This window comes from Dermochelys coriacea, chromosome 15 (genome assembly GCF_009764565.3).
Source record: "Dermochelys coriacea isolate rDerCor1 chromosome 15, rDerCor1.pri.v4, whole genome shotgun sequence".
Taxonomy (NCBI): domain Eukaryota; kingdom Metazoa; phylum Chordata; order Testudines; family Dermochelyidae; genus Dermochelys; species Dermochelys coriacea.
Genome location: NC_050082.1, coordinates 422,039 through 449,973, shown reverse-complemented (window position 1 = coordinate 449,973; position 27,935 = coordinate 422,039). Strand labels below are relative to the sequence as shown.

Here is a 27,935-nt window from a genome sequence, read left to right as displayed (position 1 = left end):
CCAGAAAGCACATGTTGAAATAATCCAGCATGGCGGTAACCAGAAGGTTTAGATCACTCATGGCAAGGTGCCCAGCCAACAGACGTGGGTGCAATCTCCTTGCCAGGTGTAGATGGAGTAAAGCATTCTTGGACACTCTTCTGTTTCCAGACTAGCCAAGGACCCTGCAAGACCCCTAGGCATGATCAGTCCCCAGAACTTCAGTGGGATTTAGGGGTGGTCAGGCCATCAGATGGCAAATACCATTAACGAAAGACAGGCACTTCATTCCTCTGCCCAGACACTCCCCGCCTGCTGTGTTAGTCACAGCTTCATGATGACATAATTCCCACCAGACCTTAATCCCCTGACTCCCCAAGATGAAAATGGGTTTCATAGAGATGAGTCTCCAAATCTGTAATGAGTAAGCTGTACAGGGTTGTAGATTAAAAACCTCAGAGAGTGAGTTATACCAGTGTCTGTTGGTTGATTCTGGGGTAAACCCCACCCCCTGGCTATGCCAGTTGTTTTGGCACCCAAATCTAGGCCCATCAGACCCCACCTAATGCTCTCTTCCTGAGTATGCCACTCCTGCAGTTCTGTATCCTGGGGTACTGCTCTCTGCTTTCCCCAAACACCGAAGATCTGAGACATTCGTAATTGGTTACTGACCAGGCATTGAACTATGGTCTTCTTGTTTTGCCTTTTTAAAAAGGAAGTCAGCACCATATTCCTCCCAGATAGAAGCATGAACCACCTCCATCCATAATGAGCCCAACACTACATTCCGCCCGGCTTTCAGCAGCCATGAGCACAGGTCCCTCCCCTTTGGCACAGGTCACATTGGTCTAGTCTAGTACATCCAGCTCACTACTGTGCTGGTCTACTTTCTCAGCCACACATGGCCAGCTGAAGAGTAGTTGGCCACCAGTAACTATTGGCTTCCATAGGCCTGGAGTGCTATCAGCCACCACTGTTGGGCTCTGGCCATGCTCATTTTCTACAGCAATATCATCTGCTCTTGTGCACCCCTTTGAGGGCTGGAAGCATATCCTAGGTTGTCCTTGACCCCTGGTGTAATGGGAATGAAAAGACAAGTCTCTTTCTTCATGCTGCCACCTCTAAGAAAATTTTCTTTCATATTAAAAAAAAAAAAAAAAAAAAAAAAAGACTTACAGGACATGGCTAGTTTTGTTTTTTTAAGATGTCTGAGCGATAGTAAATTCTGAGCTTTTAAAATCATCGCTATCGAACAATGAAGATCTCCTGAAGCACCAAACAACTGACTGAAGGATCCAATGACACAGACAGATATACCCTCCTGGAAGTACACAGTGGGCTCAAATAAGCTCTATGTTGAAAAGACTTGCTTGCATATAAGTGGCTCAAAAGCCTTTTGGGATAAGTGTAGGAGTGCTACAGAGTTGGGTAGGTCTCAATATACAGAACATCCACAACGAGGAAATGAAGAGTCACTGCTGAGATTCCCCACTGAGATTAGAATTTTATTAAAACAAGTCACATACTGTACAGGATGATCAGAAACAATCTCAGAGCCTCTTTATCAAAACCAGCAGCAAGTATAGTTATTCTGAAGAAGGATAAAATCCAAAAACAATTACTGCAGGAGATTCTTACATATACATTTCACAGAGAAGGAGCAAGAGCTTTATTATACTAAATAAAGGAGTTCTCAATTACAAAAAAGATTAAGTGAAAAGGCTAACATTTTAGTCAGGCAGGTGATATGCCCTGTGTCATCACAAACCCTGCTGCAAAATGAAGATGGATTTTAAAAATCCAATCCGGACAAGACCTCAAACTGAAATGCTGCCACTACTGCTGTAGGGAATTAAATGAAAATAGTGATAATTAAGACCAGCATTCTAGCAGTGTCACAAGAGCTGTGAAATTATACGCAATGTCATAACGTTTACATGGCTTTGTCTGGGTGATATGAACTCTCTCCAGCTCTGTAACGGTCTAATTTTTGGATACAGGACTAAGGACCAAAATACAGTCAATAGCTCCAAAGTGGGGGATTAGTAAGTATCACAGGTTGATGTTTCATCTTGTCAGTGTCCCCAGAAGCTGCAGGATTCTTGTCGTTGGGTTCACACAAATAGCAGAGCATCTGACAGCTGTAGGCGCCCTGACTCCTACTTCTTTCTGCCGCCTCTTTCTTTGAGTGCCAAGTGAATCACAGAGCCACTTATCATGTTGTAGTAAGCCAGAGAGTTGGAGTCCTTGATGAAAATGCCCTGCAAGAAACAACAGGAGGTCTCAGTGCTCCCTCCAGAAATATTCAACTATCTGGGCAATCAGGAAATTCACTACTAAACTAGGAGGGACCTAGGGTGGTTCGGTGTACCGAGGAGGGATCCCAGTCTCCCAGAGAGAAAGATGATGTGGAGGAGCTAGATAATAAGAGTTAGGCTTTAGTGCTGTCACAGTATTTCCACATTGCAGCTAGAGTGCAGAGACAAGTGTTTACTCTTTTTCAGGGTGAAGTTTAACAGACTTAGGTTTTGCCCAAAAGTGAATTCTTTGAAAGATTAGAGCAGAAAAATTACTGGTTTCAGAACCTAGATATCGTGTGAGAGAGAATATACATATCTGCCATTCTAAAAGAAAGGAGTTTTTGTTTTATTTTCTCCTCTTTTTTAAATAGCTCTATAATCTTGTCAGGAAAGGCTGAAATTTGGCAGGGGTATGTTCCTTTTGGTGTTCTAGCAAAAGTCTCTCTAGAGTTGGCTGGATTACAATGGCTTTAAAATCCTACTTCATGCATGATTATACTTTGTAGTAAGTGTTTATTTAAAAAAAAACGCTTCTCAATATTTTGATGTTCTGCACATACATGTGCGTGAGTTGTGGAATTTTCATGGGCAAACCCTGTAAATCAACATGTACACAGTCTTTGGAGTAAAGATTAGAAAGCAGAGGGAGACAGTCTCATTCAGTGCACACAACAATACACTCAAAGCAGCAGGGCTCTGAAGAAGCTACTTCAGTGAGTACATACTGTATGGTACAGTGTTCATCACCAATACACACAGAGGGCTCAAATCAGCTTAATTACACCAGTGTAACTTCACAGAAAGCCCATTGGCTTCAACAGATTTATACTGCAGTGGTGACAAGATGAGAGCAAATCCACAGAATCTCTCTCATTCACTGTCTGCCATCCAGCCTGTACACTGAATGGGGAAGGGCCTCTGCCCAAACTGTGTGTGATGTAATTAAAGATTGTCCTGTACTGTATGCACACAAGAGGCAGAGTGAGGCAGCTTTCAGGGCCTTACAAATTTTTTTTGTACAGGAAAAAGTGCAGGTAAGCAGCAAGGCAGCATTTGAAGGGTTAACATTGTCACATGCTCACCTCATACTGCAGCTTCTGTTTCCCTGCTGGCATCCCTGTAGCCTCGTGGATCTTAACCTTTATAACAGAGACCTAAGAACAAGCACAGAGAGCTCAATCCCTCCAGTGCCCAGGCCACAGCACAAATGGCCAGCTCCACCCACCTCCCTCCCCCACAAATTATACACAGTTGCAATGTGGGGAGAGTCCAGAGTTTACAGCCTCAGCCAGGCAGTTTAGCTGCTGTCCTCCCAGCAATCACACAGCAATGGAATAGCAGGAGTTAAGGCCAGGTTAACAAGCCATTTACCTGATCGGAGAGTGGAAGGGTGAACACCAGCACCTGGCCATTCAGTTTCCATTCAGTCTTGTCCTGCATGTTGGGAACCTGAACTTTAACTGTGACTGGACCCTAGGAAAAAAATTAAACATAGTTATACATACAGACGGTCCTTAATGCATACAGACAGATGTGGTGACAAGAGGCAACCACTTTGCTGTTCCTTTGGGTGCCGCCAACTTGCATCTTTCTATTCCCTGTTACTAGGGAGTCAACATTAAATTGTTTTATTTGCTTCATTACTCTCACTTGGCAAGTTATTTTGTCAAAAAGTAAGTTAAGAGTTTGGTCTGCCCCCCTCTCCCCCCAATTATTCCTTATTAACTTCTGGCTGTTCATTGGGTGGTTTGATTCAAGTGACATGGGGAACACTACCAAGGTCCTTCTACAAACAGCATTATCTGTACTGTATGCATGCACACAGCACTTACCACAAAGGGCCCCTACTGTGCTGTACAAAGTACAGGACAATAGTATTCACTACCCTGAAGAATTTACAACTCAATTTCAGAGAAGATGCAATGAGTGACCGACATGGGGAAGGAATTATAACTCAGTTTAATATCCAAGTCTCCTTGATCTGGGGACATTTCCTTCCTTGTAGAGAAGCGGACACACTTTAATAGGTCTTTACCATGTGTGTGTTAACTGGAGAACTACTAAAAGCTACTCTGAATACTTAGCCTTTCCTTAAGATTGACTTCCCCATGCTGCCCTTCTCTCCAGGGGAGGAAGTCTTAAGTTTTTGTAAACAATCATAAAAACTTTTCAGGTAAATTTAAATTAACTCAATTGCTCTAGGCAGAGTGACAGGAAGGAGCTACTTCATAGAGTCAATTTCTCATGGGGCACTTGTGCCTGCCAGCTGTCGTCCTGATTCAGGTACCATTTTAGAGGAGATGGCCTCTTTTGGGGAGAGACTGAATACTCCAGTGTGGTCAGAGATCCTGGCAATGCACAACGAGCGGTTGGACTGTGGTGCTACTCAAATTATATACCTTGTTCCTGCGCAGGAACTCCTCCTCTGGCATCAAGCTGTCCTCACTTTTCGGTTTCTTAGACACAGGTTCATCCTCCATAGGTGGTGGGGGGTGAGGAGGCATTGGTGCTGGGGCAGGGACTGGAGCCACAGGAGGGGCTGGGACAAATGCTGAAATAGGAGAGGAAAGACAGCTACATATACATCTACACATGACATTCAACAACAGTTCCCTTAACATGTTTCTGCAGTATACTGGCACAGACCCTAAAGGAAACACCACTAGACAAGGGGGAAAATTAATATAACTTAGTGGTAACATGCAACATATGATGCTACTAAAGGCCTTCCCATGTGGGGAAGAGACCGCGGGAGCCAACAAACAGCACATAATTTTGTGGCTCGTGTGGAAAAATAAAAGGTCCCAGTCTCACACGTCAACAGGAGCACAGACCGCAACGTACAGTTGGTTTGAAAGATACTCTAATTAGAGGCTGGTAAATTACTGCAGTAATTAGAGAGTTGTAGCTGTATCAGTCCCAGGATATTAGAGAGAGAAGGTGGGTAAGAGAATATCTTCTATTGGACCAACTTCAGTTGGTGCGAGAGACGAGCTCATACAGAGCTATTTTTTTGGCCTGACCCGAAGAGCTTTGTGTAAGCTTGACAGGTCGTCTCTCTCACCAACAGAGGTTGATCCAACACAAGATATTACCTCCCGCACCATGCTTGCAGTAAGAGGCAGTTACAGCAGCCATTATTCACTCAGCAATAGCTCATCCACAGGGTTGGAAAGTTAGAACGGATTTTAATGACAAGAAACATGGGCCAGGTCACTTGGGTCTATCCGACTCATTCAGAAAGTGCCACAGAGCTTTCATTTTCACTGAGATGGCCCACCAGAGGGTAGGGATATTCATATAAGTATCTTCCAGGAGCAATTACTCTGAAAAATTATTCGACTCACTGACCTGTTGGTACGATCATGGGAGGTGGGCGAGGGGCCATCATGGGGGGACCAGATGGCGGCATCGGGACAACATTGATGCGTGGGGCATGTATTATTGGTGGCATGGGGGCTGCGATGACAGAGCCTGGGGGTATACGGACCACAGAAGTCATAGGGGGACGAGGCATGACAGGAACTGCAGAAACAACAGTGGTGCGAACAGGAGGCGGCATCTAGAAAGAAGACATTTATTACCAGGTGCAGCTCCAGGCACTCAGGGATTCAGTCTCATACTGTTCACAAGAGCAGATCAACAGCTGCAGAGTGTCACATTCTGAATCTTTTGGCTGGTCAGTTTTAGGAATATAAGCTTAGGTGGTTGGGGGTATGTGTACTTTTAGTTGCTACTGCCATTCTTCCAAATTCCCAGGAAGTTTGGGATTGGGTGTAGAAGTCTCAGTAGTAGCAAAAGGCAGTAGTTACTTTCCCCCCCACACTCAGGAGCCACATTGCACAGCCATTAAAAAAAAAAAGTCTCAGAAACAGAAGCTCTTTGAACAGAGCCACATGAGCAGAATGCTGCTGACCTCAAAAATCAGGATAACTTCAGTGGCGCTGACTGAGTGAGCTGCACACTTATTACCATTTCTTGTGCCTACGCCTTTGCCTAAGATTACTACTTTCACTTCCCACCTTGGCTCTCACCCTTTAATCTAGTTCACCTTCCTGTCCCTCTGAGCGCCTCCCCAGCCCACATTTCCTTCCTCTCCAATTTGTCTGTCTGAATTTCTCTCCGCTCCAGTTCATCATCTCTTTATAATACCTCAGCTGCTGGAAAACTCCTTCCTAACGTATTTTCCATTTTGAATATATTTTAAACTTACTTCTAGGATCAATTTTACGGTTTAGAGCTAATTTGGCAAACTGATCTCTAACTTGCTACTCCCGTTTTCCAGCAGCACCCTACCATGACCCATTTCAGCAGCAGTAAAACCTACTTCCAATTCAGCATCAAAGCAGCTGTTTGTCCTTGACAGTAAGAATGCTTACCGATGGAGGGCGTGGCACAGATGCGATTGGGGGAGCATTAGATGGGGGATTCGATGCTGCTGAGGGAGGTGGAGGCTGGGGCATCTCATTGGGCTTGCTGGGACCAATCTTCTCCTTGCTGTCATCTTCTGGCACCAGCCCCTTGGCCTTATGGATAGCCTCGATCTGCTCTTGCAGGGTGATATTGGCCTGAGCAGCCTGCTGTGTGCGGGCCATACTGCCAGAGTGGCCATCCCAGGTCACCTGGAAATCAGAAGAATGTATCAAACTGTCAACATTTTGATCAGATTAGCAGATAAACGAGGGCTGCTGTTTCACAGCAAGAACAAGTCCCTGGAGACTCCCATTTCTACATGTTAAGGACAGCGGGAGACGAGGTTACAGCAGGATTTGCACCGCACCTTTTCCTCTGGTTTCTGGATCTCCTCTTCTCCAATCTTTTTACCGATAGCAGTCTCTTCCACACCAAAGATATCAGTACGGCGCTCAGCCAGCTGTTTCAAGCTGCTCTCAATATCCAAACCTGCAAACAGACAGGTAGGGAAAAAATGTTAGACATTTTCTCTCATATGACAAAACAGAACAAGATAACTCAGAGTCCTGCTTAATTCTCTAATCCAGTAGTTCTCAACCTATTTATCACTGTGGGCCTCATATGCAGCTCAGTGTGTGTTATGTGGGCTGCATCCACACGATATATATACACACTACCTGTATGGCCCAGAGGACATCACATGGGCCGCACTGGTGTGCTGACTGGTATGCAAGCGGCCCACAGGCCACAGACTGAGAACCACTGCTCTAATCCCTTTTGTTTCACAGAATATTTTCAGTACCAATGGGTCCAATACCACTGTTACTAAAGAATGAACTTCAGTAAGGTGGGAACAGAACAATGTTTACAGGAAAGCTTCAGCGATCTTGATGGCTATCAGAATATGTATACTAAACTAGCACAGTACACAAATCACCATTTCAAGATACATCAAAGTCCTCATTGACGCAGATCAGTTTGACATGACTAAATTAGATTTAAACTGCATACTGGGAGTAACTCTTGGAGGCTTGTGAGGGGCACCAGACTAACCTGGAGCATAGACCTCGTCATCACTCTGTTTCTCACGGATAGACCGATCCCGCTGCTCCAGCCAGCGGGGATCCAGAAGGCCGATTCGCATGTGTTCTTGCATTTTACTGGCAGGAATCTTCTCTCCAGTGATGGGAGACACAAGATATTCATCTGGGGCTGGTGCTGGTGGTAATGGCTTGGAGGCTGAAGGAATAAAACCACATTGTTAAAAATGCTTAACCTTGACTGCACGTCTTAGAAGCAAGTTCTTGTGTGACTATTCAGTAAGAAATTAAATTGCCCATTGTCACCAAACTCTAGTTTACCTTTGGGATCGTAGTCTTTCCGCACAATGACCTGATCTGGAGTTGGAGGAAGAGGTGGTGGCATCGGGGTCTCAGGAGGAGGTGGAACTTTCTGACCCTCATCTTCGTCATCTGAGCCCTTAAAATTAAAACAATGCTTACAAGTTATTAACAGCAGATCAAGTATCTTAGAACACAGAATATGCAGCAACAGCACTGAAAGTCGTATAGGGCAAAAAAAAAAAAAAAAATCTATGCATCAAGCGAACAGAGCTTAAGCAGGCACTCCACGACTGAAACAATCTTGGCTCTAGAATACACGTTACAGAAGTGAAATGGGCTCTTTTCTTTGCATACCTAAGCTTCTCATTTTTCATTTGTTGACAGTTTCTCCATGGGAAACCTCAAGCCACTTGAAATATCTTTATTAGAGGTTGTGTCATGGGACCACACCTCATTCAGAAAAACGGAAGTGTCAGAGATCACACTGCAATCAAGCAGTTCGCACTATGCTTCTACAGAGATTTTTAAAATAGCAGCAAGCGTGTCAGCACTAGTGTTGCTGTAATTTAAGGAGTGGAGAGTCTAATTATTGCCCAAAGAGGGAACCAGGTACCCCATTTTTCTCTAAATAATTGCATCTTTCATCTTTAGTTCTGGCACCAGGGGGCTATGGTTTACCATACCTAGGGCCCTACCAAATTCATGGTCCATTTTGGTCAGTGTCCTGGTCATAGGATTTAAAAAAAAAAAAAAAAAAAAAAATCATAAATTTCATGATTTCAGCTATTTAAATCTGAAATTTCACAGTGTTGTAATTGTAGGGGTCCTGACACAAAAAGCAGTTGTGGGGTGGTTAGGTTGCAAGGTTATTGTAGAGGGGGTTGCAGTACTGCTAACCTTACTTCTGAGCTGCTGCTACCAGTGGCACAGTCTTCAGAGCTGGGCAGCTGGAGAGCGGCGACTGCTGGCTGGGATCCCAGCTCTGAAAGCAGGGTCACCACCAGCAGTGGTGCAGAAGTAAGGTGGCATGGTATGGCATTGCCACCCTTACTTCTGTGCTGCTGCTGGTGGGGCACTGCCTTCAGAGCTGGGTGCCTGGCCAACAGCTGCTGCTCTCCAGCTGCCCAACTCTGATGGCAGTGCAGAAGTAAGAGTGGCAATACTGCGACACTCCTAAAACAATCTTGTGACCCCCTCTGCAGCTCCCTTTTGGGTCAGGACCCCCAATTTGAGAAACACAGGTCTCTTCTCACCTAGAATACTGTGTGCAGTTCTGGTCTCCCATGTTTAAAAAGGATGAATTCAAACTGGAGCAGGTACAGAGAAGGGCTACTAGGATGATCCGAGGAATGGAAAACTTGTCTTATGAAAGGAGACTTAAGGAGCTTGGCTTGTTTAGCCTAACTAAAAGAAGGTTGAGGGGAGATAGGATTGCTCTCTCTAAATATATCAGAGGGATAAATACAGGAGAGGGAGAGGAATTATTTCAACTCAGCACCAATGTGGACACAAGAACAAATGGGTATAAACTGGCCATCAGGAAGTTTAGACTTGAAATCAGACCAAGGTTTCTAACCGTCAGAGGAGTGAAGTTTTGGAATAGCCTTCTAAGGGAAGCAGTGGGGGCAAAAGATCTATCTGGTTTTAAGATTCTACTCGATAAGTTTATGGAGGAGATGGTATGATGGGATAATGGGATTTTGGGATAATTGATCTTTAAATATTCAGGGTAAATAGGACTAATCCCCTGAGATGGGATATTAGATGGATGAGATCTGAGTTACCCAGGAAAGAATTTTCTGTAGTATCTGGCTGGTGAATCTTGCCCATATGCTCAGGGTTTAGCTGATCGCCATATTTGGGGTCGGGAAGGAATTTTCCTCCAGGGCAGATTGGAGAGGCCCTGGAGGTTTTTCGCCTTCCTCTGTAGCATGGGGCATGGTTGACTTGAGGGAGGCTTCTCTGCTCCTTGAAGTCTTTGAACCATGATTTAAGGACTTCAATAGCTCAGACATGGGTGAGGTTTTTCATAGGAGTGGGTGGGTGAGATTCTGTGGCCTGCGCTGTGCAGGAGGTCGGACTACATGATCAGAATGGTCCCTTCTGACCTTAGTATCTATGAATCTTCTCATGAAATCTGTTTAGTATAGGGTAAAAGCACATAAGCAGATTTCATGGGGGGAGACCCAATTTCACGGTCCCTTATACATTTTTAAGGCCTGTGAATTTGGTAGGGCCCTAACCATAGCCCTTTCCTCATCTCTTCTCCCTTAAGGCAGCTAAGTTAGTAGTTTGACAACAACTAACGTCTCAGGGGCTTCTGAATGTGTCAACTGTACAATGAAAAGTGATTTAATATGACAAAATCTTTTAGGTTCTCTCTACAGCAACATTCCTGGAATTCTCTCATGGAGATCGTACTTTGTTAGAGAACATGCAAACACAGTCCTCCTCATTGGTTCAATGGATGAGAAGGGTTTCTAGCCAACAGATTAACGGGCCAAGATTGAGCTCATTTTTAGGGATAACTGTCACTGAACACTAAGAAGCACAGGTACTCTATGAAGTCAGAGCTTGCAGAGCCCCATAAGCCACATTAAAGTCCTATCAATGAAAGTACTCCATCACACCAGCTACTTACCTCATCCATATCCTGCACTTGCGTGTCTTGGTCTAGTTGAGATGGGGTCTCCTCGGTCTTCTCTTGCTTTTCATCTTCTTCATCTGACTCCACCTCCATCTCCACTTCCTCACTTTCACCAAACTTCTCATAGCGCTCCTGGATCAGTATGCGAGCCCCCAGCTCCTCAGGAGTGGTGGGAGGAGGGAAGTTCCCTGCAACAAAGAAACACAGGCACCAATCCCCTTTAATGAAACTAACTGGTGGGGGGAGGGGGGGGAGAGAATCAGATTGTTGTATTGATGGGCTCATGGGAGCAAAGGCATATAGAAGGGAAAGGCTAGGGATAAGACTGATCTAAATGCCAACATGAAGATATGTTTGACACAGACTGAAGGCAGCAAAGAAAGGGAAGCAGCTACCATAGTGGGGTGCTAACGCAGCAATGGAGTTCAGGGATCTTGGTTTTCAGTGGAACAGTTGATGACACTGGAAGCTGCTGGTCACAAAGAAAGCAGTACTGATTAAAAGAAAAGGAGTACTTGTGGCACCTTAGAAACTAACGAATTTATTTGAGCATAAGCTTTCGTGACCTACAGCTCACTTCATCGGATGCTGTAGCTCACGAAAGCTTATGCTCAAATAAATTTGTTAGTCTCTAAGGTGCCACAAGTACTCCTTTTCTTTTTGCGAATACAGACTAACACGGCTGCTACTCTGAGTACTGATTAAGTATCAGTGACATCACTATCTGCAGAAGAAACAGGACCCCTGAACCCAGCAGATAAAGTTTTTCAGTTCATATTTTAAAAGGGACATCATATGCTTCTACCTTGCACCCATCTAATTTTTTTTTTTTTTTTTTCTTTTCTTACAGCATTTTCCAGCAGCTCTCAAGAGGCACATATCATCCCCACTAAACAGAACCGGAGTCACAGAGCGGTTATGTCACTTAGTTTTCCTACCTTGCTCATTGGGCTGGAAGTCCACTGTTTCCACAACTACAAAGTCATGCCAATCAATTTGGGCATAAGCAACACGTTCCTTCTCCTTCTCCTCCTCTTCCTTCTTTCTCTCTCGTTCCTGGAACTTGGCCCACTCCACCCTGTAGCACACCTGCACAAGGAGGCATAGAGCACTGAGTCACAGAAGTGGGAAGCATGTCACAGTATACAAAGAGAACCCATTAGGAACCTATAAAACAAGTCACAACACCCACAAAGTGTTCCCTTCTATTCTCCAAAATATGTAAGACCCAACATAGACAGTGCCTCCAGGGCAGCCACATGGGCATCCCTTGGAAGTCAGTTAATTCAAAATTTAGAAATTGAGTCTGATCCTGCAGCAACCAGGCAAAACTCCCACTGCCTTCAAGGAGTGGTTTGCTTGAGTATGGGCTGCAGGTTCGGCACTGTGCAGATGTCAAACTTTTTAGATTAATAACAGTGAGAACTCCAAAAAAGACAGATCTCAAATACTGACAGATTCACACCTGGAAATGTTTGACATACTTCTCACAAACACGCAGTCATGTTCCAAACTGAAAATATAGTCTGATAGAGGAAAACTTTAATTTTTAAAGATCTGAGGTAATGTATATTAAGAAACCTACAAATAGCAACTGAGATCTTAGATTGTAAACTCTTTGGGATGGGAAAATGCTTTACGCAGTATAGCTTCATGAAGACATTACTCCTGGGCAAATTCTGCACCACTGTGCAATGCAGAATTTTGCATAAATTAATGTTGTGCGTGCAGAATTCCCTTCCTTCCCCCCCCCCCCACTGCCAGAAATGGACTGCAGAGATGTTGGCCGCAGGAGGGGGCTGCTGGATCTGGCAGAGCCCAGCTTACAAATGGAAGACAAGGCTGGGGGGAGGGGAGGGAACTGGAGGATTCCCAGCAGTTGCGGTTCCCAGAACGCGCTGAAGGAAGGAGATGGCAGCACCTGTGTGTCCAGACCCAGCATCAGGCTATTTTGCCCTCTGGATCCCTAGGCTTAGGAGGGTAGGGGGTGTGAGTATGAGTATCTGAGCCAGCGGGGGGGCCCACAGCTGGCCTCTGGGGGGTAGAGGGTGAGTGTCTGGGCCTGGGGCGCCTGCATCTGGGCTTGGGGGAGTGGGGGGGTGTAGACAGCATGAGTATCTGGGCCAGGGTGCCCCCTGGTCAGGCTCTGTGGGGGAGGGAGAGGGGGAAGTGTCTGGCCTCCTGGCTGAGCGCTAGGGGGGAGGGGACAGAGAAAGAGGAACTGGGTTGTCAGAGGTTTAACTCTTTACTCCTGGGGGAATTGTTTGTTTGTCTGTATTGTTATGGACATACTTGCCGACAGGTATTTTGAAATAAATCACCAAAATAACTGAAACTAACGTGATTATAGAGTGTTATTTTGACAAATAAAATTAGTAGAATTTTAAAATATTGTGCGCAGAATTTTAATTTTTTTGGTGCAGAATTCCCCCAGGACTAAGACAAAGTGTGCTACACAAGTGGTTGATCAGACCAGATTATTTTCCCGTGCTTGAAAAACTGTTTGAAATGCCCAGTTCCCACACTTTGTTCTCGTTGTGCTTACATGTGATGTCAATAATTAGAAAGATGCTGAGCTCAAAACCAGACATAATTTAGAACAAGACAGCTTCAGCAGTTGTGGAAATTAGTCACAAGTTACCTGATCCAGGACTTCTCTAGGGTTTTCAGCCTCCTTCTTAAGTTTGATAAGTAAGCCTTTAGGCGGGATCAAGATCTGAAACACATTTTCAGGAGATCATGGATGACTATCATATAAATTGGTTCATAATTAAGGAAGCTGTCATAATTATCTTTTTTCTGCACTAGACAAAAATGAAATCTTATGACTGGATCCACTGAAGCTAAGCTCCATTTCTCCCGTTTTACCCTATTTTTAGCTATCAGCAATACTCAGGTATAGCATTCTCACACTCTGCCATTTCACCTGCTTCTCTTGCTATAAAGGGACAACTTTTATGTGCATTACAGTAGCACTCAGAACATCCAAATCAAGTTTGGGGTCTCAGTGTTAGGCACTGTATACCCTTTTCTGACGATGAAGAAAACATCCTCTCCCTGTACTCAAAGACAGATATTTAAAAGAGGACAGCTAGAAGTTTCTTTCTTTCTAGACTGGCTATTTCATAATGCTGAAAAAACGCTTTCAGAGGAAGAGACAGAAGCCCAGAGAGTACCTTGGTGTACTGCTCAACCAGTTTGGTGAAGTAGTTAAAAAGGCTATGCTGTGGGCGCAGGAAGTCAAATTGGTAATTCCTCTGCTCTTTCTGCATCAACTGAGTCAGGAACTGCCGGCCATTCCGAGCTACGAACTGTGCAGTAAGCTTCACCACGTCCAAGTCGAAGGCTGAGATTGAGGGAGGATCTGCGATGAACTCAAACTCTGGAGGTGGCTCTTTTGGAACGACTGTCTCTTGGATCACCTGAGCCTGTACCTACAGAGGAGAATTCGGACAGCTCACTAATTGCACCCATGAAAGCCATTACTTACTCCTCCTAAGTAACTGTTTGGCTTTTATTAACTGGAGGGAAAAAATGACTAACACATCTCTGGTGCCATAACTGCAAGGAAGGGAAAAGGCAGTAACATAATATAGTTCATGAAAAGAAAAGGAGTACTTGTGGCACCTTAGAGACTAACAAATTTATTTGAGCACAAGCTTTCGTGAATGCATCCGATGAAGTGAGCTGTAGCTCATGAAAGCTTACACTCAAATAAATTTGTTAGTTTCTAAGGTGCCACAAGTACTCCTTTTCTTTTTGTGAATACAGACTAACACGGCTGCTACTCTGAAACCTATAGTTCATGAGTGAGTCATTTAAATAGGCCCACTGCAAAAAGATGACAAAAGTTTACTCGGACACAAAACATAGCTGGAAGCAGAAATGGGATGTAGCAGTTATCTCCTACCAGACATAACCACAAATCATCTGATCACTGACTGTACAGAGTACATGAAGCAGGTAAGTTCAGCAAGTGGCCTCGTCAGCTAATGCATACCTGACCTAGGTCCCTACTATGTCAAATTATCTCAAAGTACGGAGTACAAAATGTTGCCAAGAAGCCAACATAACTGGAGAAAACAGTCTTGGAATAACATCCTTGGAATTAACAATGCATACCACAAGCCCAGCAGAATCTTGCACGGATTGCAGGGTGCTGTCAAGCAATTTACTTCTGGCAGGATATTCTAGATATATACAAGACTAGCGATCACATGAATAACCGATCAGGAATATTCCTAGTCAAACCAGCATTCAGTTGTGATCAATACCTGCAGCAAATTACCTTTCTTTGAGATACAAGCAGGCTTCTCAGCTTTGTCAAGTTTCAGGGCATATGACCCCTGAGCACCAAGGGGCATATGTATGTGTCCCAAAAGGAAGAGGCCTAGGCATTTTCAGAATTCAAAATCTCTCAGTGTTGATTTCCATTGTGAAAATGTGAACACAAAGAACAAACCCACAGCTTGTTTGAACAAGGAGGTTGAAAGACCAAGATCAGAACTGACACCTTATGAGCCAACTCCTGGCTAACAATAGACACGAACCATTTACCTTCTGGGGAAGCTGTTGCTGAGCACTTTGCTGCTGCTGCATGACCTTGGGGATGGCAGCTGAAGGCTCCTGTGCCTTGCCCTCTTTGAACTCACTGACTTTGTGCCGGTAGTATGCATGGTAGGGATCATTGGGATTCAAGAAATTGAACTTGGGGTTGTTTATTTCATTCTGACGGATTCGAGCTTCAAACTCTGGGCCATTTCTGCGGGGGGGAAAGTGAGTTGAGAAGAGTCAGCATCAACACTGAAGTAAAAAACCCATTTTCTTCACAACTACTAAAAGTAATATTGATGCACCAACTTCCCTCTTCCCCTCTGAGGACGAACGTGGTCTTCCTCCCCACGCTACCAAATATCACTTCTCTAGAAATCTAAATAAATCATGCCCAATCCATCAGCCTATTGCTGACCTACACAGTTTTTAGTTTCAGAACTTCATGACCAATATTTCTTAAGACCATTAAAATCACTTACATCTTTAGTTGGCTGTATGACTCAATTTGACTCTATATCAGGCAGACATCCATTGGTTATTGGATTAGAAGAAAGTTTATGGACTGCTGATTAGACCAATACGAGACTCCTACATTAATTTTAAAATGTATCAACTTTCCTCCTTAAAGTGCTCTGTGCATAGCATTTCCTTTCCTTTTAACAAGGTTCTTAAGTTAATGATCAAGCAGCCAACCCAAGAATTGATCATATTGTGAGGTTGCTTTTAGTACGCTAGAAGCTACAGCTGAATTCATATTTAAATCTTACATGAGCATTAAACCTTGTTCCAACAAAAATGCCATAGCAACAACTGACCCACAATCCTTTTTCCTAGCCTAACTAAGCACATATATCCCATCAGTCTGTTCAATAAGATCCACTAAATACTTAGTTTAAGACAGCATCATTCAGTAACTGACTTTGGCCAACAGGGATAACGCTTCAGCCTTGTACCACTACAATGGAACATTATGTGCTTTCACATGTGGATGCCAGAAGACACAAGAATTTGCACTACAGCTGAAGTTTTCATCTATTCGTTTACCTCCTCCTGGACTATTTGTTCACCATCAGCAAGACCAAGACCTCGTCTCCCTAGGCTTCAGTCAGCACCAACATACCATCAATCTGCACATGAACATTATTTACACAACTTAAAAAACAAAACAAAAAAAAAACTAGAAAGACTGGCTAGTTAATACATAGTTTGCCATGCCAGTAAGCTAACAATCAAAGCTGGCAGCTCACATCTACGCTTTGGGAATGGAGAGTTTCTACTGAGGTACATGAAGGACTCGAGTACTATATCTAACCTTACACTAGTTATTCCCTCTGCATCTGTATCAATGTAACGTGCTTCTGTGTTGGAGCCCTACACTATTTGCTTTCTACCGCACCACAATAATGGGAAGTGTAGTAGGATGCTTATCTACAGGAGCACAGGCTAGCATAATGGGCCCACCATATGCAAACTTCTTGGGCAGCAGGCAGAATGGAAAGAGAGGGCAGAAGAAAGTTATTTCCCTGTTACCATCACAACCTAAACAATTCTCACTAGTTACATTTATTCACCCCACCAAGCACACACGATCATGCTTAGCACTAGTTCTGTTTACACCAGAAGTACTGCACCAAGGAGATTCAGCATTTAGAACAATGATTCAAGTAGCCCTAGATCTCATTTCAATTTTTAAAAACTTGTTAAACTAAGACCCCAAAAACTTTGCATGCCCTTCTAGTAGACTCATTTCATACCGACTGAGTCAGTTTACAGAGCCATGTGCTGGTAAGTATAGGGAATTACCCTCACACCCCAACAAGGAAGAGGCAGGTACTTCTGTTCTTGACATTCTATAAACCTATAATTTGGTCTGCAGATTGAAAAATATGTTCAAAAGTAATATTGTCACTGAACCTCTAGTTAATTTGATCTCTCGAGAGGGCACTAGACTCATTTTTGTTAGAATTCTGGAATGTACCAAATTCTCTTTCAGATCAGGGAGTGATCCCCCATAAAAACAATTATGCAAACTGCTAAAGCACCCTTAGCAAATTTTACTCACCAGCTTACCTTGAGAGTGTAATTTTTGACAGAGAAGTGAAATCTTGTTTTTGTCTACCATTCTCCTTGTGGCAAAGACAAGCAAGTAGATTTTGCACCTCAACTGGTAAATTTTCATTATAATTTTGCAAGGCAGCACAAAAACATTCCCCAGCCCCACCAAATGAACAGCATGTTCTGATGCCAATTAACATGGAGACCTGCTCCAGTTTCTGGATCAGTGCAGTGAGTGGCATTCCCAAGAGGGCTTGAAAAATCCCATGAAATGAGAGCCCAATCTAGTGTTACTTACCTAGCTACAAAGCTGGCAGTCTTGTCCACAATATTCCTGACTTCTGGAGGAGGGTAAATAATTCCCACAACAGGTTTGGCTGGTGCCGCTTCCTCTTTTGGCTCATCTTCTGGCTGCAGTAAGAACAAATGAGAGGTTTTCTACAGTCTTACCATATTCCCACCTCATTTAACCAAAACAATAGGCCTGCCACCCAGTACATAGTGATTACATGGAGAGAAGATGATGAGGTATAGAAGCATCTCTCTTCACTGTAGAATTTGCAATCAGCATGTCAGAATATTAAATTATAGCAAACAAGATCAAAGATGGTGACAACAGAAAGGGAGATTTTCATCATCTCTTCATCAGGTTCTGAGACAAAGCACAGCAATCTGGATCAACAGGTTTCCTTTTGCTGTTTGAGCTTGGGAGACAGAGACCAATTAGCAGCGTCAAGTAGTAGCCACTGGACTGCGATTCAGGAGATTGGGTTCTATTCCCAGCTCTGATATTGGCCTGCAGGGTGACCATGGCCAAGTTACCTCACCTCCTGGTGCCGCAGTTTCTCCATTTATAAAATAGAATAATGATACTTACCTCCTTTGAAGCCACATTAACATCTGCCAATGGAAAGCTCTATAGAACAGCAAGGTATTATTAAAAGCCTGAAAGGGTCAAATGCTGGATTGTCAAATGCTTTGTTGAACAAATTCAGGTTACTGATAAAGTGATTTTTCCTTTTTGCTCCTACTCATTGACAATTTGAACCATTAGGATCCACGTAACAGCATCCACTGGCTCCCCTGCTCTTTACCAAGCAACAATACTGAGCACCAACCTGCCTAGGGCATCTGCTGCAGAGGATAACACATCAAAGGAACAGTGCCTCAAGACATATATGAAAGGCCACCAGGTGGCAGCTTTAAACAATTCTCACTGAAGCCCCTTCCCTTTCAGCCCACTGCCCAGTAGAAGTGAGCTGTAGCTCACGAAAGCTTATGCTCTAATAAATTTGTTAGTCTATAAGGTGCCACAAGTACTCCTTTTCTTTTTGCCCAGTAGAGTGCGCTCTAAGTGCTGCTGGGGGAGAAGTCCCAACACCATACACAGAATACAGGACTTTGACCATCTAGCTAGAGCAGATCTGGAAACTTTGAAACTTTTTGGAGACACTTTCAGACCCCAAATAAGGAGCTAAAATCTGAATGAATTCCATGTAAATGAGACTTAAGGGTTTTGACCCTCTCCAAACTGTGCCAAAAGTCCTTCTGTAAGAAACGGACCAAAGCTTGTAAGTCAATTTCCTGACTGATATGAAAGAAATACCTTAACTATTTATTGGAGTGGACAGATCTCTCTCCAATATGCCTGAACAAAGGAAAAATTGCCAAAGCAAAGCTGTTTTAGAAAAACGAAGTGTAGGGGGAGAACGGTCATAGACTCAAAAGGGAGGAACAAAAACTTAAAAACATTACTACTCTAGAGTAGACCTCAGAGGGACAGCAGGGTGAAAATGGTTTCAGATGGATAGAGCCTAAATAAAACATATGATACAGAAATAAAAAACTGCTATAAACCCTTCTACTTTCCTTCCTGTTGCCCCGAGAACAAGAATTTGACCTTAGAAGGCTCAAGCCGACAACCCAAAATGCAACTCTAACTCAATCTTACAGGTCTTTCAAGCAAATGGGCCCATGTTTAGAGAAACTACCTGAAAGGGGGTTTCAAAGAGGATGGCTCTAGACTGTTCTCAATGGTAGCAGATGACAGAACGAGGAGTAATGGTCTCAAGTTGCAATGGGGGAGGTTTAGATTGGATATTAGGAAAAACTTTTTCACTAAGAGGGTGGTGAAACACTGGAATGCGTTACCTAGGGAGGTGGTAGAATCTCCTTCCTTAGAGGTTTTTAAGGTCAGGCTTGACAAAGCCCTGGCTAGGATGATTTAACTGGGACTTGGTCCTGCTTTGAGCAGGGGGTTGGACTAGATGACCTTCTGGGGTCCCTTCCAACCCTGATATTCTATGATTCTATGATTCTAAATGTATTTGTCCAAACAGCACAGAGAGCTGCCTACACTCTTTACAGGCGGTGAAGAAAACTGGATGTCTACTAGACACTAGTCATCCCAGGGAGAAAAATCTGATAATTCTGTATCACAAAGGACATGCCACTTAGCATTTTGGAGACTAAGGAAATATTTTTTTGGTGCATGGTCGGGGAGGGAAAGAATTCTGAGGCAGAAGGAATGGGACTAGACAGATGATTTTAAGCTCCTGATTAGGAGCAGGAAGTTGGAACATCAAGTCTCGCAAAGTCACATTGGAGTGGTGAGTTTAACAAATATTCCATCTTTTCTTTTTTAATCTTCTGAAGGATCCCCGAGATGAGGAAAAGGGCAGAAATCCGTATTTCAAGCTCCCTGCCCATCACGTACAGGCAGCATCCACTACATGCACCTGTGGCTTCCTGAACTTGCTAAACCATTTGGTAACTTTCGAATTTACTGGAGTGGCAAAAGAATCTACTTCTGGCATCCCGCAGTATCTTCTTTTTCTTAGCAACGTTGGGACAGCTTCTATTCATCAGAATTAGTTCTGGTTGGCCTGGGATGTTGAATGCTACTACCAGGTGAACAGTTTTGCTGTCTATTTTAGGGTCATATAGCAGCACCCATCACAAATATCTGAGCATTTCACAAGTTAATTAGATTGGCATGACAAGATCATTAATGGATTTCATGCAATCTTCAGCAGTCTTCTCGTTATGGGAACCCCTGCTTGGGGTAGAGAAAAAGATACTGCTCTACCCACATGGCCAAGAGAAGAACATGGATCATCCAGGGGAATACCAGGCTGTGAGAATCCTCTCACCACCATAATGACTCCTTGGGCTGGATAGACTGTGTCAGAGGATGGAACCGCACTGAGCCCAATGGGGGATGAATGAGTGAGGAAAAAATGGTCTGGACGGTATCTTGCTCATGGGACCAGTTTGAGTAACAGTAACTTCAGCCCATCCCACACAGTGGGATATGAGAACATCTTGAAGACCTCTGGCCTTGAAAGTCATCTTTATGTGATCTTGACTGGGCAACCTTGCTTTCTGCTATGCCAATGGCAGCTTCCAGGTGGGAATGACATCAAGAAGGAGTTAGAGAACTTTCTTCCATGTTTGTCACAAATTCCAGCTTAGAAAAAGAAGCAAATGACCTGGGCCACTGCATCTCAACTGGATGCATTGTAGGGAATCACTTGGATTTTGCTTTTGCTGCTACTTTTAGGGTCTTTGTGAGTAATCTCAGTGCTAGGGTATCGAGCCATGCTGTAACAGGATGTAACAGACCCTGCTGCCTTCAAGGAGAGAGGATTCCAAGCCTCGGACTTCTTCATTTGGATTCAAAGAAAAGCAAGAGAGAGGCCACCACAACTGCACCACCATGATCCTTTCACTGAAAGAATTCTGGCTCATACACAAATGCAGCATTTTTTGCTTGCCTAGCTGGTTGACTGCCTCATAGATACTAAGGTCAGAAGGGACCATTCTGATCATCTAGTCCGACCTCCTGCACAGCGCAGGCCACAGAATCTCACCCACCCACTCCTATGAAAAACCTCACCCATGTCTGAGCTATTGAAGTCCTTAAATCATGATTCAAAGACTTCAAGGAGCAGAGAAGCCTCCCTCAAGTCAACCATGCCCCATGCTACAGAGGAAGGCGAAAAACCTCCAGGGCCTCTCTAATCTGCCCTGGAGGAAAATTCCTTCCCGACCCCAAATATGGCGATCAGCTAAACCCTGAGCATATGGGCAAGATTCACCAGCCAGATACTACAGAAAATTCTTTCCTGGGTAACTCAGATCCCATCCATCTAATATCCCATCTCAGGGGATTAGTCCTATTTACCCTGAATATTTAAAGATCAATTACTTACCAAAATCCCATTATCCCATCATACCATCTCCTCCATAAACTTATCGAGTAGAATCTTAAAACCAGATAGATCTTTTGCCTCCACTGCTTCCCTTGGAAGGCTATTCCAAAACTTCACTCCTCTGACGGTTAGAAACCTTGGTCTGATTTCAAGTCTAAACTTCCTGGTGGCCAGTTTATACCCATTTGTTCTTGTGTCCACATTGGTGCTGAGCTGAAATAATTCCTCTCCCTCTCCTGTATTTATCCCTCTGATATATTTATAGAGAGCAATCCTATCTCCCCTCAACCTTCTTTTAGTTAGGCTAAACAAGCCAAGCTCCTTAAGTCTCCTTTCATAAGACAAGTTTTCCATTCCTCGGATCATCCTAGTAGCCCTTCTCTCTACCTGCTCCAGTTTGAATTCATCCTTTTTAAACATGGGAGACCAGAACTGCACACTGTATTCTAGGTGAGGTCTCACCAGTGCCTTGTACAACGGTACTAAAACCTCCTTATCCCTACTGGAAATGCCTCTCCTGATGCAGCCCAAAACCGCATTAGCTTTTTTCACAGCCATATCACATTGGCAGTTCATAGTCATCCTATGATCAACCAATACTCCAAGGTCCTTCTCTTCTTCTGTTACTTCTAATTGATGCGTCCCCAACTTATAACTAAAATTCTTATTATTAATCCCTAAATGCATAACCTTACACTTCCCACTATTAAATTTCATCCTATTACTATTACTCCAGTTTACAAGGTCATCCAGATCGTCCTGTATAATATCCCAATCCTTCTCCGAATTGGCAATACCTCCCAGCTTTGTATCATCTGCAAACTTTATTAGCACACTCCCACTTTTTGTGCCAAGGTCAGTAATAAAAAGATTAAATAAGATTGATCCCAAAACTGATCGCTGAGGAACTCCACTGGTAACCTCCCTCCAACCTGACAGTTCGCCTTTCAGTAGGACCCGTTGCAGTCTCCCCTTTAACCAATTCCTTATCCACCTTTTGATGTTCATATTGATCCCCATCTTCTCCAATTTAACTAATAATTCCCCATGTGGCACAGTATCAAATGCCTTACTGAAATCTAGGTAAATTAGATCCACTGCATTTCCTTTATCTAAAAAATCTGTTCCTTTTTCAAAGAAGGAGATTAGGTTGGTTTGGCACGATCTACCTTTTGTAAAACCAGGTTGTATTTTGTCCCATTTACCATTGACTTCAATGTCCTTAACTAATTTCTCTTTCAAAATTTTTTCCAGGACCTTGCATATTACAGATGTCAAACTAACTGGCCTGTAGTTACCCGGATCACTTTCTTTTCCTTTCTTAAAAATAGGAACTATATTAGCAATTCTCCAATCATTCGGTATTACTCCTGAGTTTACAGATTCATTAAAAATTCTTGCTAATGGGCTTGCAATTTCAGGTGCCAATTCCTTTAATATTCTTGGATGAAGATTATCTGGGCCCCCCATTTAGTCCCATTAAGTTGCTTCAGTTTTGCTTCTACCTCAGATATGGTAATATCTACCTCTATATCCTCATTCCCATTTGTCATGCTACCATTATCCCCAAGATCCTCTTTAGCCTTATTAAAGACTGAGGCAAAGTATTTGTTTAGATATTGGGCCATGCCTAGATTATCTTTAACCTCCACTCCATCCTCAGTGTTTAGCAGCCCCACTTCTTCTTTCTTAGTTTTCTTCTTATTTATATGGCTATAGAACCTTTTACTATTGATTTTAATTCCCTTTGCAAGGTCCAACTCTACTCGACTTTTAGCCTGTCTCACTTTATCCCTTCATGTTCTGACCTCAATTAGGTAGCTTACCTTGCTGATCCCTCCTGTCTTCCACTCCCTGTATGCTTTCTGCTTCTTCTTAATCACCTCTCTGAGATGCTTGCTCATCCAGCTTGGTCTACAACTCCTTCCTATGAATTTTTTCCCCTTTCTTGGGATACAGGCTTCCGATAGCTTCTGCAGTTTTGATTTAAAGTAATCCCAGGCCTCCTCTACCTTTAGATCCTTAAGTTCTTTAGTCCAATCCACTTCCCCAACTAATTTCCTTAATTTTTGAAAGTCAGCCCTTTTGAAATCAAAAACCCTAGTTGCAGATTTATTTTTGTTAATCCTTCCATTTAGTTTGAACTGAATTAGCTCCTGATCACTTGAGCCAAGATTGTCCCCTACAACCATTTCTTCTATGAGGTCCTCGCTACTCACCAAAATTAAATCTAAAATGGCATCCCCTCGAGTCGGTTCAGCAACTGCTTGATGAAGGAATCCATCAGCTATCGCATCTAGGAAAATCTGAGCCCTATTATTATTACTAGCACTGGTCCTCCAGTCTATATCTGGGAAGTTAAAGTCTCCCATGATCACGCAGTTTCCATTAGTATTTACTTTATTAAAGACATTAAAAAGGGCTGTATCCATATCCAAATTAGATCCCGGAGGTCTATAGCACACCCCAAGCACTATCGTAGGAGAGGCTTTACTAGTTTTCTTCCCCAATGCAATTTTTGCCCAGACGGACTCTGTCTTATCCATTGCATCGCTTCTTATTTCTTTACATTCTACCTCATCATTGATATACAATGCTACTCCACCCCCTTTACCTTTCTTTCTGTCTTTCCTAAACAGCACATACCCTTCAATACCTGTAGTCCAGTCATGACAACTATTCCACCATGTTTCTGTTATCCCTATAATATCTGGTTTCACTTCCTGCACCAGTAGCTCTAGTTCCTCCATTTTGTTACCTAGGCTCCTTGCATTGGTGTATAAACATCTTAATTTTTGCTGTTTGGCCTCGCTCACATTTTGTACCCTATTAGGCACAGTCATTCTACAGCCAGTATAACCTATTAGGCTAGTATCCACACCGCCCTCGCTCCTTATATACATTCTCCTACCCACGGCTGTATCCTTTCTTACTTCGTTTTCTTCCCTCTCAATGCTAAAATCTGGCGTGGAGATTTCCTGGACAATTCCTAGTTTAAAGCTCTCTTTATCAGTTGTGCCAGCCTTGATCCTAGAAGTCTATTTCCTTCCCTACTCAGATGAAGTCCATCCCAAGAGAACTGTCCTCTGTCCGTGAATGCCTCCCAGTGGCCATACATCCCAAAGCCCTCCTTATAGCACCACTGCCTAAACCATCTGTTGACAGTCATAATCTTGTCACACCTTTGTTGCCCTTCTCTAGGAACAGGAAGGATCCCACTCAAGATCACCTGAGCCTCAATTTCCTTAAGTGTCTTCCCCAGCCTAGCATAGTCTCCCTTAATACTTTCCAGCGAGAATCTAGCCGTATCATTTGTTCCCACATGAAGGATAATTAGGGGATTCTTTCCCGCTCCCTTTAGGATCCTTTTCAACCTCAGGTCTACATCCTGTATCTTAGCACCCGGAAGACAGCACACCCTTCTATTCTCAGGATCAGCTCTAGTTACAGGCCTGTCTATTCTTCTCAATAAAGAGTCCCCGATCACATAGACCTGCCTTTTCCTGGTGACGGTGCTATTCTCCAGTCTCTCCCCTGTTCCCTCTGGCTGCAAGTTCTTTCCATTCCTATTTTCCCTTATAATCTTCTTCAACCCATCCTGTATCCTCCTGGGGCTCATATTTGGTGTAGTCTCCCTTAACTCTTCTGCTTTTCCTATAGGACTAGCCTCATAAGAAGTTGCAGGTGTCTGTTGGGAGCTTAGGCACAAGATGAATACAAGAATGTGGGAACCAGCTGCCTGTAGAGGGCATGCAAATGGGCAGATAGGGAGAAAAATTCTTAAGAGCAACCAATCACTGTCTTCCAAAATTGACCGAAGTGCAACTCCTTAGTCCACACTGTGAGCTATGCAGGAGCAGAAAGCACCAAGCAGAATTTTACCAATCTAGAAAAATAAAGCCTTTACAATGAAAATTAATCTTAAGTAATTTGAGTCAGATTTTTTTTCCAGAACGGTAAGCACCAGAATGAATTTCTCTCCCCCTTCAGTCAAACATAAGGCTCTGCGATGTTTGCAGATCCCCTCTTCTGAATATCAAATCACTCTACACTGTGTGCAGCCATATCCAGTTGCCACAAGCTAAGACAGTACAGATCAATACTTGGATGGGAGATTCCGTAGGTGATATTCTCCCTCTTTCTCCAGTACAGAGCCAACAGCCCAAGCAATTATAAGCTTTTCATAAATCCAGATTTCCTGGCAAATTCCAATTTGTATACTACAATTCTGTCCCCTGTTCCTCCCTCAGTTTCCAGTGGGTAAACTATTCTTCTTAGCATTCTGTCCTGAACTAGCATCAAATTGGGTTGTAGTGAGCTATTCAACAGCTTCTGCCTTCAGGGGTTGCATTTTAGTGGTGGGTGAAGCAATTCCCTGTTTAGTTTGCCAAGCACTGTGAGAAACCTTGAGATAACTCACTTCACAGTGCTGAAATGCAGCCAGTTCGAAGTTAGTAAGACTAGTTACCTTATATTATATAGTGGTTTTCATGAATGGATCTCAAAGCACGTTACAAAGGAGGTTGGTATCATTATCCCCCTTTTACAAATAGAGAAACTGAGGCACAAGGCAGGGAAGTGACTTGCTCAAGGTCACCCAGCAAGCCAGGAATAGAATCCAAGTGTCCTGCATCCCAGGGCTGTAGACTCTAGGCCACACTGCCTCTCTAGAAGAAGACAGCAGCTGTTAAACTTTTATCTAGCTTTGCTGTGCTCTGTTAAAGACAAGAAATAAGGAAGATGTTATGCATTAAAGCTCCACAAAGAACTCAGGGAGCTGGGACATCGAGATCAGAAATGGCAGTGATCCAGGACACAGGGCTCAAGCAAAGAGAGCCCGGGAGCTTTTAATACCCACAAGTGAGGCAGAGCCTGAGTTTTATTCATGCCTCGCACCAGGAACACAAAAAGAAAAGGAGTACTTGTGGCACTTTAGAGACTAACAAATTTAGTCTCAGTAACCAGGAACACAGCATCCCCTAGCGCTCTGTGTTGACAGAGATCAGCACTCCTATACACCCACACCCTTGCAACACTCCCTGCAGCACAGAGGGGTCAGCGCCCCTGCTGAGCACACCTCAGCACAGCGCCCCCTAGCAGAGCATTGGGACAAAAAACTTAATTGGCATCAAGACTGACCTGATAAGCTTATTGAGGGGATGGTATGATGAGACTGCCTACAATGGCATATAGCCAATTTGCAACTGCTAGCAGTAAATATCGCCAATAGCTGGAGATGGGACACTAGATGGAGAGGGCCCCGTCTAGTGCAGACAATTCTTTCCCAGGTGTTTGGCTGGTGCATCTTGCCCACACGCTCAGGGTCTCTCAGAGGTCCCCAGTGAGTGGGGTGCTTCCCCTAGGAGGGCACCGGGGAACATTGCAGGGGTTTGTAGCAGGGCTAGCCCAGCCCCCAGAGGGGGAAGGAAGCGTCTGCCACCCATCCCTTCCCACCCACAACTCCACTCCCAGCCCGGGCAAAGGCTGGCAGCAGAGTTGCACCCAACCGCCACCGCAGCCCAGCTGTGGCTCTGCTCCTGCCTTGGTCCAGCCCAAGATTCACCCCCAGCTGTGGCCCCCTTGCCCCATCCCTGCTGGGGGGGGAGGGGAGGGAAGGAGGAGGAGAACCATCAAAGGCTTAGGGACCACTAGTCTGATTGACATATTGGGGGTTGTGAAAGAATTTTCCCCCAGGTCAGATTGACAGCAACCCTGCGGGTTTCTCACCTCTCTGCAGCATGGGGCACAGAGCTCTTGCAGGTTTAAACTAGTGTAAATGGTGAAGTCTCTGTAACTTGAAGTCTTTAAGCCATCATTTGAGGCCTTCAGTAACTCAGCCAGAGGGGAGGGGTCTATTATAGGAGTGGGTGGGCAAGGTGCTCAGGCCTGCAATGTGCAGATCAGACTAGACAGACCTTCTGCCCGTAGAGTCCGTGAGTTGGCGCTGACCGCAGCCCCGTGTGGGGGTTTCCCTGTCGGAGGGAGAGGGGCCGGGTCCCCCATCCCGGCCCTGACCGGGGCAGGCCCTGCTTAGCTTGACAACCGGCTCGGATCACAGACTCCTGGGGCCCAAGGAAACGGCCTCTCCCAGCATGCACCGCGCCGCTTTGCATGCTGGGAGCTGCCTGCTCGGGACCCGCGGGGAGCCCGGGGCCGCGCTAGTGACGCGGGCCGGCTCTGGTGCGCGGGCCTCCCCTCCTCGCCGGGCTCCCGCTCGCCAGCCCGCCCGCCCGGTACCTGTTTGCCTTCTTGGGGTGCTGGCTGCGCGGGCGGCAGCGCCTGGACCGGACCGGCCGGCATGGTGCCGCCTCAGCAGCCCGCTGAAGCTTCGGCTTGTCCTGGGGCGGCAAGAACCGAGCAGCCCAGTAACCTACACCGCCGCGCACAAAATGGCGGCGACCCCCCGCGGGCTGCGCGCGCAGCGCGGTCG

General features: G+C 44.4%; 1 protein-coding gene across 1 annotated transcript; it reads right to left on the bottom strand.

The window, feature by feature from the left end:
• Positions 1 to 1,458: 1,458 nt before the first annotated feature.
• SF3A1 (splicing factor 3a subunit 1) lies at positions 1,459 to 27,882 on the bottom strand. The gene is made up of 16 exons (XM_038373252.2): positions 27,743 to 27,882; positions 17,590 to 17,702; positions 15,240 to 15,444; positions 13,859 to 14,116; positions 13,324 to 13,398; positions 11,621 to 11,771; positions 10,677 to 10,870; positions 8,054 to 8,171; positions 7,746 to 7,931; positions 7,060 to 7,181; positions 6,659 to 6,901; positions 5,631 to 5,841; positions 4,679 to 4,830; positions 3,651 to 3,752; positions 3,362 to 3,433; positions 1,459 to 2,240 (listed from the first exon to the last, which is right to left on the bottom strand). The coding sequence occupies exons 1-16, from the start codon at positions 27,803 to 27,805 to the stop codon at positions 2,139 to 2,141; spliced, it is 2,367 nt and encodes a 788-aa protein (XP_038229180.1). The 5' UTR covers positions 27,806 to 27,882; the 3' UTR covers positions 1,459 to 2,138.
• Positions 27,883 to 27,935: the final 53 nt, after the last annotated feature.